Consider the following 15,845-nt stretch of genomic DNA (forward strand, 5'->3'; position numbering starts at 1 on the left):
AGGTTACCAGTCAACTCCCTCCACCTACCAAGCAATACCCTCTCGAACCTGAGGCCGTGGATGCGGTAGGTAACATTATTTACTCTTTACTTCAGCAAGGCATACTGGTTTCTTGTGGAAATGCACCCTCTTAAGCCCAGGACCCTCCAGAGACCCCCTCTTGGGCGGACGTACAGGAGGGATATCAGGTCCTGGTAAGAACATACAACCCTGGGGTACTTCAGTCAAAATACTCTGGCCCGCACCTGGTGTTGGCCCATACAAATACCTCTGTGAAAGTGCAAGGAATTCCAACATGGGTCCGTAAAACCAGAATTAAAATGTATAAATAAATTCATTCTGTTTATATTGTATCCTTTCAGGTAACAACTGTGACTCCCCACGTTAATCCTCCTGGCAAACCTACCTGATGCAGCCTCCTGGGACTCGCCCTTGGTGCATATCACACAAGATACCTGCTTCAAAGCTGGCCAGTACATGCAACTTCCTGCAGGAGGCAGCGCAAATGGGTAAAGAAACCGGACACTTGGCTTACCCCCAGACCAGGCCACCTGGTTACATGGTGGTTTCATCTCACCTTCAGAAACACCCAGGCTCCAAAACCTTGATCCGACTACCGCAGCCGGGAGCAGCCTTCGGCTCCCCCCATGCGTTTCGCCAAATTGGGACTGTAACTGGGTTTTTGGCCTTACGGGATGTGGGCCCACACACATAGGACCCCCCAATTCCAGGGTGCCCTAGCACAAAGTGTTGGGAACAGGACCATGGGACACAGTGTCCGTTTGAGAACACCCCGCTAGAATACTTAACAAATTATTCTATTTCCAGGGCCTTGGATAGATCAGTTGAAATTCACAATATTTATGAGACTGCAAATGGGTTGAGAGAATATAGGTGTCAATGTGAGCAAGAGAACCTGGTTATCAATGGCATGACAACCAATATAACCGCTATTAGTATGACAGTATCTGTACATGCAGGATGGATGGACATTCCTCCTCTGTTATGGGAGCCTGGGATGGAGAGGCACTACAGTCAGGAACACTGTGTACACCCCGTTAGATGTTTACATTGTATTGCTATACGATGGTATAGTCTGACCACTTGTGGATACTCCCTGCCTACTACCTGTCCAATATTGTACCCTACCCCCTCAGACGGCATTATTCAAGTAGGCCCCAACAGAACACTTCTGCATGATGTTCTCATGGTCTCTGTTCCAGTTATATAGGATTTGTCCAATTTTTCAGCACCCTTGCAAAATGTACGTTCAGATCACCCTAGCTCCCTGCGATGGCTGCAGAACCAGCTACAGTTTTTTAATGCACCAATGCACTATTCGAGCCCATACAGCCAAAAGGATGGAACGTAGCATTCTAGGGGATGTTGGAGGACTTTTTGGAAGCTTCAACTCTATAATTAATACAATTTAAATTCTGAGAGATTATACAACTCTTGGGTCAAGGGCCAAATCACCCAAGCCCTTAGACATACCAACACTGGGTTATCTTATGCTCTGACTGCAATAGAGGATTTTTACGAAATCATTGAGAAAAACCTCAGATGCTATAGTCAACCTGGCCAAGTCACAGGCTAAAGGTCATGCTTGTAGTATACTGGCTTGTGATTTGCTTAACATTGCAAAAGAAGGTATGTTAGATGTATGCCTGGGTTTTCCTCTGTCCCATACCCTTTCCTCCCCCACTCTTGTCCACATTGCAGGTATTCCTACACAACTAATAGTAGCCTCTCTACTTTCTCCAGACTCACCCTTCACCTTCAATTTCCTTCTTGTGTATCCCTCTGTTGTTCCTACTCACGTGTTTCCTTCTTCTTTTTGTTTTAAGTCAGTTGGATATGTGGCCAATAATATGGTATATAAAGTAGGGCTGTCTGGATACTGGACACAATCCCCTGACAATGCTACCCAGATAACAACCTCTGACTGTTGCACAGAAACAGACAATTACATTCTGTGCTCCTGTTCTACCCTTTGCCCTTCTCCTCTTCTGTGGTTGTGAATGTCCTTCCTCTCGCAGATGGTGAAGTTGCTATACGAGTATCCGCTTCTCTGTGGTGTTTCCTCACCGCTGCATCTTATTACATGTACAGACCATTATTACAGCGCCAGGCAAACGCTTCCATGTGCCTGCAGATTACTGACTCATTTACCCTAGGGGATGTGCGCTTCCCCGGCTGTGTGTCACTGGAATGTCAACAGCTCCTCGGTGGTAGAACAATCTATACCTGGACAATACACCAGTTCAACTGGCCAAGAAGCTACTTCTCAAAGTGGTCCTGGCTGCTGTGTCTGCGTTTACCACTGTTCATAACCACGTCACTAAAGGTAGCATTCAAGTCCAGCTCTCCAATCAAACCATCACCCCACTGAAAGATACTGTTCGTAATGCATCTGTGACGAAGTGAGACTGTTCTTAATGTTTCCTCTGAATACTGTAGGTGTGCCTCAGTTTTCCCTATGCATTTCTTAAGTCTCTAGGTAGTGGGATAAGGGGGTGTAATTGTTGCAGAGCAAAGGGCCAGTGTACATAAATGGCTGACAGTCTGTCTCCTGGCAACTGATGGCCTGGGCCCTTTCCCCCTGCAAGGTGATAGCTAAAGGGTTGGAGAACAAAGGAATCAGGAAAAGAATGGGGAAAATCTTTTTGCCTAACAGTACAGTATTTGTTTCCTGTCCTTCACACTGCTATGTTGTTAAATGACTACATTTCAGTGGTGGGCAAAGTTAGCCTTTCCAAGTACTTTACATATACTAAACACCTCACTTTTGCTGGGTAAAGTACCTAACAAAAACGAGAATCTCTAGCTCTTTTATAGCACTTATCGGTCTCTCTCTCAGCGCTTTGCAAAGGAAGGTCAGTGTCATGATCCTCATTTTAATATGTTGCCAAATATAATGGCAATATCCGCCCACCATCACCCACCGCATTTCATTGCAACTTGCTCCTTCAGACCAGCACAATTCACAGATTAAGGCCAGAAGGGACCATTGTGATCATCTTTTGGGACGACCTGCATAACACAGGCCAAGTTGGGCTGGTCAAGGAGGACAGGGACTCTTCAGCACCTGCACAGAGCTAGGGAAATAAAAGAAATACTTCAGAAATACTTACATTTTTATTTGTTTTGGCAACAAAACTAGAGTAACAAACTTTATTTGGGTTCAAGTACAGTTTATACACACAAAAATGACCTGTCACCAGCACCACTGCTCTTGGTGACCACCAGTACAGGACCGGATTCTCAGTACTTCATTGAGAAGGAAGATCGATGATGCACATGGTGCTTAGAAAGGATGAACAAAAGGCCTTAAATTGCAGTCTGGAGAACCTGAACACCACAGTGAAGGGAGAGCTGCCACAGCAGCAGAGAGTTCTGCCAATGGCAGGGCACAGAGAGAGCGCAAGCTCCAAACTTACCTTTCCCCCTCCCATGGTAGGTTCTCGAAACAGAAACTGGCCAGCACGTTCCATGCAGTGACATTAGCCTTGCTGCAGGATGGGACCAGCCAGATAAATGGCATTTATTGTAAAATATAGTATGGTGCAGTTTCAAAGACTTTCAAAACTACATCTTACTTTTAAAAAAAATGCAGCTGGTGGCTGAGATGGCTACATGGAGAGACAGGAACAGCTGGTTAGTTCCAGAAAATTGGGGTGCCCTGCTGACCTGCACTTCAGGGCATTCAGCACCACATGGCAAGAGTTTTTTAAAAAAACAAATATCTACGGGTCTCCTTGAAGAGACGAATGCAGCCTTGCAGAGAAATCTCCTAACCTCTGAGCATGCCTGGAATAGAAGAGGACCCCTTTTTCCAGTGCTGTCTGATCTTCCATTTTCCTCTCAATAAAGCAGCAGGCTAAATCTGTTATTGCCAAAAAAGAGTGACCCCATGAGAGGAATGCCACAGTCAGAACCTGGCGGTCTAGAAGAGAATGTCCAAGTCTAAGAAGAGTTGCATTCCTTCTCCCCTCCTTTACATTTGTCTCAAGGCACCCTTGTAAAGGAACAAAACAAAGGGTCTATCTAAACAGACACACAGAACCCTCTAAACTAGGGACATTAGAGAGTCAGTAATAGGGGGAAACAATGTGTATGGAGACCAACAAATCGGGACTGACTCAGCTCTGGTGAACAAAACTCCTAATGCAGCCTATACCTGGTGCTCAACAGCAAGAGCTGGGGGGCTCCTGGCACCAAGGAGGAAACATTCAGCATTTCCTACAAACAGATCCCTTTTTCCAGCTAATTTCTGTCCAAGAGTGATTCCAGGCTCTGCTCAAGTAAACGACCAGGTGAAGTTCCTTACCATAGTCATGTAAACTCTTCTGCATGTAACATTCATCCCAGCTTCATTTGAGAGGGGCCAATAAATTACTATGTCCAGAAAGCTCCTTCAAGAGCTTTAGAACCATATATTTGCCACATTGCTCTAGAATTCCCAGTCATCCACCTCTAGCTGTTCCAGACTGGATACCAGTCCAAAAATGCCACTGGGATCCTGTGGCCGCGTACCTTCAAAGTTGGTGATTGGTGTGACAGGGCGCAGTAGTTCAGGAAGTGCTTCGGATGCACGGCGTTTGATCTGGGGGCAGAGGGAGAGTTAGTTTTGGTTTGAGCTATTCTCACATGGGGAGGTTTTATGGCATTAGTAACGTTCGACCACATGTATGACGTCACAATATAGACTGGGCTAATAGCGGCAGCAGGCCCGGGACGTCAGCAGACCCGGGACGTCAGTCAGTCTAACCCAATCTTCTGTTGTCCAAGTTAGGAGTGCTGCAGGGTTTGGCACTGTGCCTTCTAAACTTGGTGATAAATCTCCTAAGTCTTATTCTAGTGACACCTCTCTGCCAATTCAGAAACAGTGCTGGTGGCACTCTGCCACTAGGAGAGGCTGGCAGAGTTTGGGGGAGGGCAAGATCTTTGGCACTGCTGCCAGAATACCCCATCTTCCACTGACCTCAGGACTTAATGAAATCGAAAAAAGTCTTTAGGAAAGTGAGGGTAGGGGGAAGTAGGGAAATCTAATGAGATTTCTTTTGAGTATAGGTTGTAACTGGAGAAAAAAGCTAAGAAGATTTTGTGCAATAGTAGGCTGTCCCCAAACATACCCATGCAAGCCAAGCTCTTTGAAACTTGGTCCTTCCTGGCTATAGGCATTTAGCCAGAACCCCCAGTCTAAATGGTGCTTTCAGTGCTGAGCTATCCAGAGGTGAGGAGTCAATAGCAACATCTTCCCACCCCCGTCCTCAGAACTCTGCTCCCCACAGCTGAGGAAGCAGCAAGGGGGTTACCATGGGAAGGCCACTGCCCTCTATCAGAAGATTAAATGAACCACTTTACCTGCTTGAAAAAGGAATGATTCAGCAGGGTGCTTGCACTTGGCCTGTACAAAAGAGAATGAGAAGGGAATGAATCATCATACAAGAGATCTGAGTGTGATTAGCGTAAACGACACTGACTTTCTAACAGCTTTTCTGTGTGTCTTTACAAGCTCTTAAACACTCACCACCCTGTGAGATATAGGTCAAGATGATTCTTATTTTACTGAGGGGGGAAACTGAGGCACAGACAGGGGAAGTGACTTAACCAAGGTCACATAGCAAATGAGTGAAGGTGGGAACAGAATCCCAGTCTCAGGACTGTACCTCAGCCAGGGGCCTCACCCTTTTATCCACCGTAGTAGCAACTTTTATCCTCTAGGCATCCCCAGGGGGGGTTGACGAAGGAGTTAAGCGCCTTTGCCATTAGAATCTGCTTCACAAGAGGCAAAGTTGTTGGCCAGAATGACCAGGTTATCCCCTAAAGATTTCTCAAAGTGCCATGGGATCTGTAGCTCCTTTCGTGAGACAGCAGCATGAATCATAGAATCAAAGAATATCAGGGTTGGAAGGGACCTCAGGAGGTCATCTAGTCCAACCCGCTGCTCAAAGCAGGACCAATCCCCCCACTAAATCATCCCAGCATGATTGAAGATAGCGTAATCAATTAACTGAGAAGCCGTGTGATGCAGTTATCACAGGGACAATCATTGTCCTGTATACTCTTCTCCCCTGGACAGTGAAAGAAGCTATACACGGGGACACAGCAAAAACTTCTGCTAGCCCAATTATGAATAGCCTATTATAGGTACAGAGATGTTTACCACGGAGTAAGATGACAATACATGGTCCTGGCAAACTAGAAAAGGAAATGCTGTTCTTGCTCTGTTCTCAGCATTTATTCATTGAAGTCTCAAGATGAGCTCTCCTGGTTGGAGAATGAAACTGCTTCTGGGACAATGTGGTCTAGTGAGAATGGGAGTTGCCAGTCCTGAGTTAGTTTCCCCAACATGCCACAGACTCGAAGTGTGGCATTGGGCAAGACATTTAACCTCTCTGCCTCAGTTTCTCCACCTGTAAAATGAGGATATCACCTCCCAAGAAGCTTGTGAAGCTTAATAACTGAAATTCTTGCATCAGAGAACCCAAAGGTCCTATCAAAATGCTACATATTCTTACAGCTTTCAGGCTATATATTTATAGCTGTTCTGGACAGCTCTTTTGCTGTACATATGGGGCACCTCTTAACGCAGCCATGCTTTTAATCAGAGATCACTGGACAAAACGCCAATACTGAGATACAACTCAAAAGCCATGGTGAGAGATCGGGATTAAAACAATCTTTAAACCACACAGAATCCATAGTTACAGTACCCAGGCCCCAAATGGCGTTTAGAGCAGATCTGTAAACAAGCATTCCCATTATGGCTGTACCTCAAGTCAGAGTTACGCTGCAGGCACTGCTCCACAAAGTGATGGAAGTGGGATGAGAAGGTCCGATGGTAAGGGTGCAGTGTTGACTCCCCATTGGCTGCCCTCACATTGCTAACTGCCATCCCTTCACCAATCCCAGAGTTAGCACATGAGCGGGATGTTTTCATGGTCAGCTCCTCAGCTGGGATCGTGGTGGTGTCTAGCAGGCATGGAACAGTTCCGTTCAGCTTCTCCAACAGCATCTGAAATGGAATTGGATGAAATGACTCACATGCATGATACAGACTAGACACATTTAAGAGAGCAGGCAGGACTCTCTACAACAAATGTATCTGAAGTTTAAATACTCTATGCAACAATCTTCAGTTGTGTCCTGCAAGTGGTCCAGGTTCTGCATGTGTTGTATGTTCATTCAGCATTACTCTTCGTGCAGGACTTAGATACCAGTGTCCTTAGTTGCTATTCTAACATAGATTGTATTACGTGAACTCTATGGGCCAAATTCCCTTCTCACACAGGGCCCGATCGTGAACGTTCCAGAGCGCTCTCAACTTGTCAGCAATTCACAGCATCAGGCCTTTAACTGCTGCGTGGTTCCATTAAGTCACAGCAGTTACACACACGTTACAGTGCAGCATTTGGCCCCTTGCGGCAGTCATACTTGATGGCAAGTCTGTAGGTCTCCTAATCCAAGAGGCAGGCAAAGTTCTTAATTCTTTGTTATAACCTGGAATGACGCCACATCCAGTTTGTCAGGGCAAGGGCTAAGGTGGCTGTAGGGAGATCAGGGCACCTCTGCTTTCATATTAGATTCCCCTGATTTTGGATAGTTGTTCTCCCGGAGGACCTGTTGGATCCTGGTTCCCACAGCAGCATTTAGACCCTTTCATTCCTGCACCAAGGTTTCATGACGTGGCTCAATGTGAAAGTTGATTTGGGTTAAAAAGCAGAAAGGGGAGAGTAGATCAGGTGGAAGCAGCATGTCCAGGCCCCCTTTACATAACAAACCTCCAATAACCCTTCACTTATCTAGGAATGCACAGAACAATGCTTTCTGTTTGGGAGTGATGTTATAATCTGGACTGGACAGCAGAGCTCAGGAAGCGTGAATGCTCTAACTTGGCACAGATGACATGTAGCAACCCATGCACCACTGCTCTCAGTAACCTGTGTGCAGAAGGTTGTTATAAAATGTTAATCAAGTTCTGTACCTGGACTTTTGTAGCAGTAGGATGGAACATTTCTAATCTGTCTTTCAAGGTGTGCCCCAGAACCCTACTAGTGTTAAAATGTATCCCTGGGAGGATGACACCAAGATGCTCTGGTCAATCTGCAAAGGAGGACTGACTTATTTTGAACTGAATGGTCCTGCTCCTGCTCCCACTGAAACCAGTAAGAGATTTGATAAAGACCTCAATGGCAGCAGGATTTTGACTGGTATTGGAGGAGACTAACTGTAACGGTCTTCAATTCTCCGTCTCCTGCACTGTTTGTAATATCAGATTCTCAGGTTTTATAGAAATCCACACAACATGTGGAGAGAGGTATCCCTTCGAGTTATGGATTTGATTAAGATTAAAGGAATGGCTCTAGGAAAGAAAGGCAGCCCCAGGAGGGGAAAAAAGGGAAGGTTTTATTACACATTAAAAAACTCCAAAAGGTGTCAAGTCAATCAATAATAATCCTACAACAGAGGCCTTCAGAAGAAACTCCATATTTTGGAACATTTAAAAGACGACTGGAGACAGAGCACTAGAAAATTTACTGAAGGGAACAATTCTGCGCTGGTGAAGAGATAATCTAATAGATCTTTTCCAATGGCAATTTCTATGTATGCCTTTATGTACCTCAGAGATGCAGCCTCTGGTAGAGTGGAAGTCAGCAGTAGTTTAACAGGTAAGAAAGGAAAGAAAAGAGGCGAGGGTTATTACCCTTACTTTTATGCAAAGAGTGCCATTAGAGATCTTTCATCACCTCAAGAGCTCAGAATCTGTCACATCTCATTACAAACACAGCTGCCGCCAATAATTCAGTTCCTTGCTTTTAAGTATTATTGACAGATACAGAACTCAATTTCCTAACTGCACAGCATGCAGTTATAAGGCTGGCGTGGAAGGAGCGCCCAAGCAGCTTGTAAACCCTACCTGAGTAGCAGGCATATCCTTAAATGGGACGTGTCCATTTGCCAGTTCACAGGCGGTTATCCCCACACTGTAAATGTCGGATTTTGCATCATAACCCTGGAGATTCTAGAACCAAAGAGCAGGATGGAGAGAATTAGCTATAAAGTCAGTAATGTGTTATGCTTATCCTTGCAGGAATCTGATCAGGTACCTGAAGGGGAAGGACAAAAACCAACCAAACAATTAAACCAAAGTGTCCTAGTGCCCACAACGGAGTACTTGTAGATGTTTCACTACCAAGGCAACAAGGTTTGAGGTTGTTTGTTTTTAAAAGAAAATGCATCTGTCTCAGTGTTGGTGATCAGTTTCTTTGGAAGAAGACAGAAGGACTGCCCAGTGGTTAGGGCGCTAGCCTGCAACTCAGGAGATCCAGGTTTAGTTCCCTACTCTTCCATTGACTTCATGTGTGAACTGGGACAAGTTACTTAATCTTTCTATGCTTTAGCTCCCCATCTGTAAAATGGGGATAATAGCACTGCCCTACCTCACAAGGAGTTTGCAAGGACAATTAGACTGTGAGGTAATAGGGGCCAGAAAAACACCCAAGATACATTCTATTAGATACACAAAGAGAATGACCATTTAATGTAAACCGTAACACAGAAACTAGTATTTGGGGAGTGCTCCATGCAGTTCCCCTCCATGTCACACAACTACGCAGACTCCCCTCTGGAGCTTAGCCTCTGCACAGGTGCAAAACTCCAAACCCAGTGCTCTAGTACAGACCTTTCTGAAGATTTATTTTGCCCCCATTGAACACCCACTTCCCCCTTAGGCCGGGGGAGAAGAAAAATGACGCTAAAAGTCTCTACGGGTTTAACTTAGCATAGCGGCTTTAAACAGTGAGCAGCCAGAAACCCACTTATCACTGAGCAGTGTCACAGAGAGCCATAGGAACAGACTGACAACATAAGGGAATGCGTATAACGAGATCAGAGACGAGCATTATTACACTCATTAACATGCTATGGTGACAGCATTAGTGTTGTTAGCAAGGGCTCAGCGACAGACCTGGCATTCAAGATTCCACCCAGCTTTAAGAAGTCTATTTTAGCTGCTCTCCTTCCACCCTGCATGCCTATCTGTGGGAGAATAAACAGTCTTACTCCCAGTTGCCATGGAGAGACCACTGAATACAATGTCCTAGGGCAGGGGTTCTCAACCTTTTTCTTTCTGAGGCCCCCACAATATGCTATAAAAACTCCATGGCCCAACCATGCCACAACAACTGGCTTTCTGCATATAAAATCCAGAGCCGGCATTAGGGGGTTGCAAGCAGGGCAATTGCCTGGGGCCCCATGCCACAGGGGCCCCCACTAAGCTACGTTCGGCTTCAGCCTCGGGTGGCGGGACTCAGGACCCCAGACTTCAGCCCTATGTGGTGGGTCTTTGGCTTTTTTCCCTGGGCCCCAGTGAGTCTAACACTAGCCCCGTTTGGCAGACCCCCTGAAACCTGCTCACAGCCCCCTCAGGGGGCCCCAGACCCCTGGTTGAGAACCACTGCCCTATAGAATGAAAAGATGCCTCTGGGTGCAACACAGAAGGCTCACGTTCAGTGTTATGGGGGCAGTACAGCTAACGGACTGCGCTTGCCACCAGGATATGAAATGTTAAGTTGACATGAATGGGTGTCTGGCATGGGGGTCCAGAGCAGTATGACTCACTCAGGACAATAGGCCAGTTTTGTCATTAAAATGCCATTCTCCTGCTTGCTGAATCAGAGTAGCTCCCATTGAAACCCATGGTGTGGGAGAATCAGGCTCCAAGAAGATCTGTGCTGCCTTTTCCAAGAACCAAGGTACAAGTTTTGTTACACGATCAGATGCTCTCCTCAGGCTACAGAATTAGCCTGAAAATAGTTCCTTGCTTCTTGGCAAGAAATTCCAGCAACAGTGAAGGACGGGGGGGTGTGTCTGTCCACAAAAGTGAGAAAGTCAACAATGAGGAAGAAGAGGAGAGTGACCCATAAAATGACAGTAGTTCTATCCCATACCTGCTGTAAGACTTCTGGACTGAGCCATGGTAGGACCTTGATACTATACTTGGGGAAGTCGTGGACAACTCTGAGCCGCTGCCCGTGGTTGATCATGCTTAGGTTACTGCGCAGGCCTGAGAGGTACACCTTTCCATCCACAGAGATCAGGATGTGGCTGGCTTTCACACTCCTTAAAGCAAAGGGGATCAGAAGTAGGAGGTCAACACATGGTCAAGGATCATCTACCTTAGAAGGACTTTAAATTCCTTCCCAGCATCCATGTGAGAAGGTTATTTTATACAGGATTTAAGGAAGGCATATTCTGAAGCCTAGGCACTTTGAGCATCCAGTGAAAATATGTGACAGAGTACCAATAGCCTAGAATAATCAGGTTTTGAAACTTACGTCCAAGTACGTGTGGCAGCCATGTTAGTGTTTATCAGAAAAAACAAACCTGATTAAGGGTCTGGAGGCACTGATTTTAGAGGAGAGATTAAAACATCTGCTGCTTGGCCAAGTGATATTTGCATAAGTATAAATAAAGCCACACCTCTTAAAAAAAATAAATGCAACTCTGTACCATTAATCTAAAAAAGCTAGGAGAGAGAATTAAAAGTGAAAGTACCTGGAAAGTATGAAACTGTAATTTATTGGCCATTCCACTGATGAAGGAATAGGCTATCACCTCCCTAAAATGACACTGGGACTGTACAGCGAACAATGATGGAAGGATAGGAATAATGCAACCGGTTCATTCCCTTAGAGGTTGCGCTTGGATATTGTGTGATGTCATTACAACCACCTAAGATACAGATGGACCTGCTTCACTGAAGCCTCAACAAAGAGGTGTAAACTACATCAGAAAGACCCCTCTGCATGCCAGGGATAGAGAAGAATATTCACCCAAGGGAGGGCAGAGGGTTGCCTATCCACTGGAAGGGGCAGCTTTAATTCCAGTCTGGGGCTCCATGGAAGTTAGTATATCCCTTGAGTATGCCCTCTTCCCAGCCCCTTCCAACTTCCCTGGCAAAAAGGAAGATGCAGCTGTTTTCTGCTGTCAACCTCCCTCCTCTCATCTTCCCACCTTGGGGACCCCGTGGAAGGATTTACTTCAGCAAAAGCTTAACCTAGCCCTAAGTTACTACTACACTTTGCCTCAGGAACATTTTGCGATTTGTTTTTTTAAAGTACTACTTCTGTGGTATTGAGAAGTCCAGGACCGAGGCCATGGACAATGAAGCTCTCTACAGCAGCAGCAGCGCAAGCTAGATGCAAACCATATTCTTATTCCAAATCCCTTGAGATACCTAGTTCCATCTGGATGAATATTGTTTGTAAACATTTCTTACAGAAAGCAGGATAAGTGATAAAGAGAGCGATTTCCTTTTTACCTATGTACATAGCCCATATGGTGAATGTAGTCAAGAGCCTTCAGAATGCCCTGGAGGATATAAGCAATAGCCAGTTCACTCATTCCGTCCATGAAATGGGTACAGATTAAATCCTTTGCAGAACCTAGAGACAAAAACGTTTTTTGATGGAGCGGGAAAAACAGAGGACACTTCACCTAAATAAAGATGATTTCACAGAAGCTAAAGCAGCCTGGTCAGATAGCAGATGTATTCTCCTCTCTACCTACCATAAGCCATGAAGGAGGTCACTACCCATAGTTCATTGTCAGCTATGAAGGTCGCTTTATATGGCACAATGTTGGGGTGGTTGAAGAGTTTGGACACATGAAGTTCACCCTAAAAGCAAAAGGATATTTTGAATCAATACAAAATAAAAAAATACAAAACTCCAGATATGGTACAGAGGGTCAGCGCTCTAGGAAGGTTAGACTGGACAAAAGGTAGCACTTTAAGGATTGTCTGCCAAAACACTGACTTGAACCTTCTCTTCATCTGAGAAGTTCTTGTCTCTCCTTCTGCAGATAAAATGGGAAGATATGACAGCTAAAATAATCTCTCAGCAGAGTTAGATTTTCCTGGCATGAGGTCTGTGCACAGGCAATAGTTGCTTAGCACTGAATTCAGGAGCTCTTATGTCAGTGCAACATCTCTGGCAATCCCAACTTCCAGCAAAAGGGAATGGTCATGCAGGGACATTTTACATAAATTCAAAGAACACACATACTAAACCCCCACCCCAAATAGCTGTTCTGACTATCTCTGCACAAGGGCTACTTGGTGTTTACATCATGATGTGTCAACATTAATACCTATTTGAAAGAATTTACTGGAGAAGGATAAACAAATTATGGCAACAGAGCACCTGTGTTTGGAACTTGATACACTATTTCCTTGCACTAATCTTATTTTGAAACTGAGGAGCTCCTAGGATGCTATTACAGCAGTTTGGTATGGAAAGATCATTGGGTTCTTCCTCTTCAAGTGCATCCTTTAGAAGAGAAAGGATTAGATGCAAGTCTTGATTTTAACCAGAAGAACAATCCCCTTAGAACAGTGGTTATCAGTCAGGGATACACATACCCCAGGGGGACGCAGAGGTCTTCCAGGAGGTACATCAACTCATCTAGATATTTGTCGAGTTTTATAACAGGCTACATAAAAAGCACTAGCGAAGTCAGTACAAACTAAAATTTAATAAAGACAATGATTTGTTTATACTGCTCGATATACACACACACATATCTATATATCTATACACACATATCTATATATCTATACACACATATCTATCTATCTATCTATCTATCTCCCAACTGATTTACATTTCTATGGTAAAAATGAGAACATAAGCAATTTTTCAGTGCGCTGTGACACTTTTGTGCTTTTATGTCTGATTTTGTAAGCAAGTAATTTAAGTGAGGTGAAACTTGGGGGTATGCAAGACAAATCAGACTCCTGAAAGGGGTAGAATAGTCTGGAAAGGTTGAGAGCTACTGCCTTAAAATAATACTCTGCTTTCATAGCACTTTCCACCTTGGACCTCAAAGTACTTTACTAACATGAATCACCTCACAACATGCTCATGAGGTGGGCAAAGATCTCCATTTCACAGTTCAAAAAACAGGAATAGAGAAGTGACTTGCTCATGACCAGACAGCGGCTGAGCTGGTTCCAGAGAACCCAGAATACTAGAAACTCAGTCCAGTGCTCTAATCCCTAGACACTCCACCATCAGCTTCAAAATAATTTTAGAAGTATCAGCCAACTAACATTTACAAAACTATAACTCAGTCTGAAGGAGCATCTACTACCAGCACCTTACAATGGTTTATTTTTTAATTTGACCATTTCTTCATTAGAATAATTGATCTTTGTGGACCAGTAATGCAACTACTATGTTAAAACTGTACAGCATCCTAGATGCTTAGCAACAGGCACCTTAGAAAACATTAAATAACCTGCAGCTGAGATTCTAGGAGTCTTGTTCTTTCAATGTACATGAAAGATGCTGTGCCCCATTCTAAAGACTGTAGCATCACCTGCAAAAATGTCACCATCTCATTGGTGCAAGCTTCCAAGTTAATCCTTCTGACTGTGACATACTCTCCTGATGGTTTATACCTGGCCAGGTTCACAGTCATCAGCTCCTCAAAGCCATGACCTGAAAAAGAGAGAGTGAGATTAACCCCATAAGCGCGAATACAATTGACTGTGTGTTGTGGGAGAGCTTCCATCAACACTTCCTCCTTAGCAATTACCCTTATTCCCTCTCTCACCTTAATTGTTGTTGATGGTCTTGTCCAATACAAAAATTTGCCTATTCTACGTCACTTTCCAATTTCAAGTACTCTACATACAAAACCAATTACTTAAAAACCTCCTGGGAGATAGGTCAGTAATATTCCTATTTTACAGATTTGGAAACTGAAGCCCAGAGAGATGCAGTGACCTGCCAAGAGCTATGCAGGGAACAAATGGCAAAGCCAGGTATGAGACTCAAGAGTCCTAGCTGATACCCTTTTGCTTCAAGCTCAAAACCACGCCTCCTCTCATCTAGTATTTATCTTTTACTTGGATTGTAAGAGCTTCAGGACAAGAAACCCACCTTACTTTACTTTTTAGACAGTAATTTTACTACTACTAAAACAAAACAAGAAAGAAAGGATATTTTGCATTTTACATTTCAGAAAACCACCATACTAGAAAAATTCAGTACCTTACAAAGGAAACATACATGGAGAATGAAAATTAGGTGTTTTTCTGGGAACATTACCTATTATGGTGAGCAACTCATAACAGCTGCTGTCTGGTAAAAAGCTGCTCATGGTGTCCCTTTTAGGGGAAGATGCTATCGACTCGGAGCTCGCATCATTGGTCTAGAAAAGCAAGATAAAAATCAGAAACGGATATTAATTATATCTAGTAGAGAGATCATCTGTTCCACATTATATTTTTGCACATGCTCATAATATCAGGACATATTTGAGTATAAAAGCTAGCTGTGTCTGCTGTAAATATCTTAATACAAACTGAAACCTAGGAGATGTCTGGATTTTCTGGAACAAGGTATCTGCTTTCTATGACATGTAACCAAACAAGGTAATTTACCATCTACTATAAACCAGGTGGTCTTTTTTAAGACACATGACAACACTACTCTACCCCTTTGCAACGGCCACCTTTCTCCCACTCTTCACTAACTTCTGCATCATAATGTTTGCTTGTGCAGGAATGACAAACTGAAGGCCTGTCTATGGTGGGTTTTTTGCACTCTGGCAATAAGATTTTCCTGGCTGAAGTTGCTACTTTTCAGCCACTTATCCATTCATGCTATCTCTGTGGCAAAGGCTGACAAAGTTGAACTTGTTTTGCTGCAGGAAGAAGTGATGAACCAACTAAGAAAAGCCTAAGATGCATAGTCAGACACACATGGAAAGAAGCTCCAAATGGGAGCAAGAGTTTAGCTGCAGCAAAGAGCTAGTACAAATGAATACAG

General features: G+C 44.2%; 1 protein-coding gene and 2 long non-coding RNA genes across 26 annotated transcripts in view; 2 read left to right on the top strand and 1 right to left on the bottom strand.

The window, feature by feature from the left end:
* LOC119848979 lies at nt 1–14,813 on the top strand. Its single transcript, XR_005290388.1, has 3 exons — nt 1–65; nt 363–509; nt 14,765–14,813. It is a non-coding gene; the product is annotated as an uncharacterized LOC119848979 (long non-coding RNA).
* Nucleotides 3,120–15,845, bottom strand: part of STRADA (STE20 related adaptor alpha) — a 27,717-nt gene continuing 14,991 nt past the window's right edge. For 20 of the 24 annotated variants that reach the window (XM_043503578.1, XM_043503587.1, XM_043503583.1 and 17 more), the window contains 9 exons: nt 15,123–15,225; nt 14,389–14,510; nt 12,577–12,685; nt 12,329–12,452; nt 10,956–11,127; nt 8,924–9,028; nt 6,720–7,021; nt 5,368–5,410; nt 3,120–4,606 (listed from right to left, as the gene is read on the bottom strand). In XM_043503578.1, coding sequence (XP_043359513.1) covers nt 4,454–4,606; nt 5,368–5,410; nt 6,720–7,021; nt 8,924–9,028; nt 10,956–11,127; nt 12,329–12,452; nt 12,577–12,685; nt 14,389–14,510; nt 15,123–15,225 — 1,233 coding nt within the window. In that variant the 3' untranslated portion in view covers nt 3,120–4,453. The remainder of the gene's footprint in view (nt 4,607–5,367; nt 5,411–6,719; nt 7,022–8,923; nt 9,029–10,955; nt 11,128–12,328; nt 12,453–12,576; nt 12,686–14,388; nt 14,511–15,122; nt 15,226–15,845) is intronic. The other 4 variants (XM_038385476.2, XM_038385473.2, XM_043503596.1 and 1 more) reach the window with 1 other exon arrangement.
* On the top strand, nt 5,066–13,547 carry LOC122457691. Its single transcript, XR_006277366.1, has 3 exons — nt 5,066–5,076; nt 10,284–10,287; nt 13,399–13,547. It is a non-coding gene; the product is annotated as an uncharacterized LOC122457691 (long non-coding RNA).

Source organism: Dermochelys coriacea, chromosome 27, assembly GCF_009764565.3.
Source record: "Dermochelys coriacea isolate rDerCor1 chromosome 27, rDerCor1.pri.v4, whole genome shotgun sequence".
NCBI lineage: Eukaryota > Metazoa > Chordata > Testudines > Dermochelyidae > Dermochelys > Dermochelys coriacea.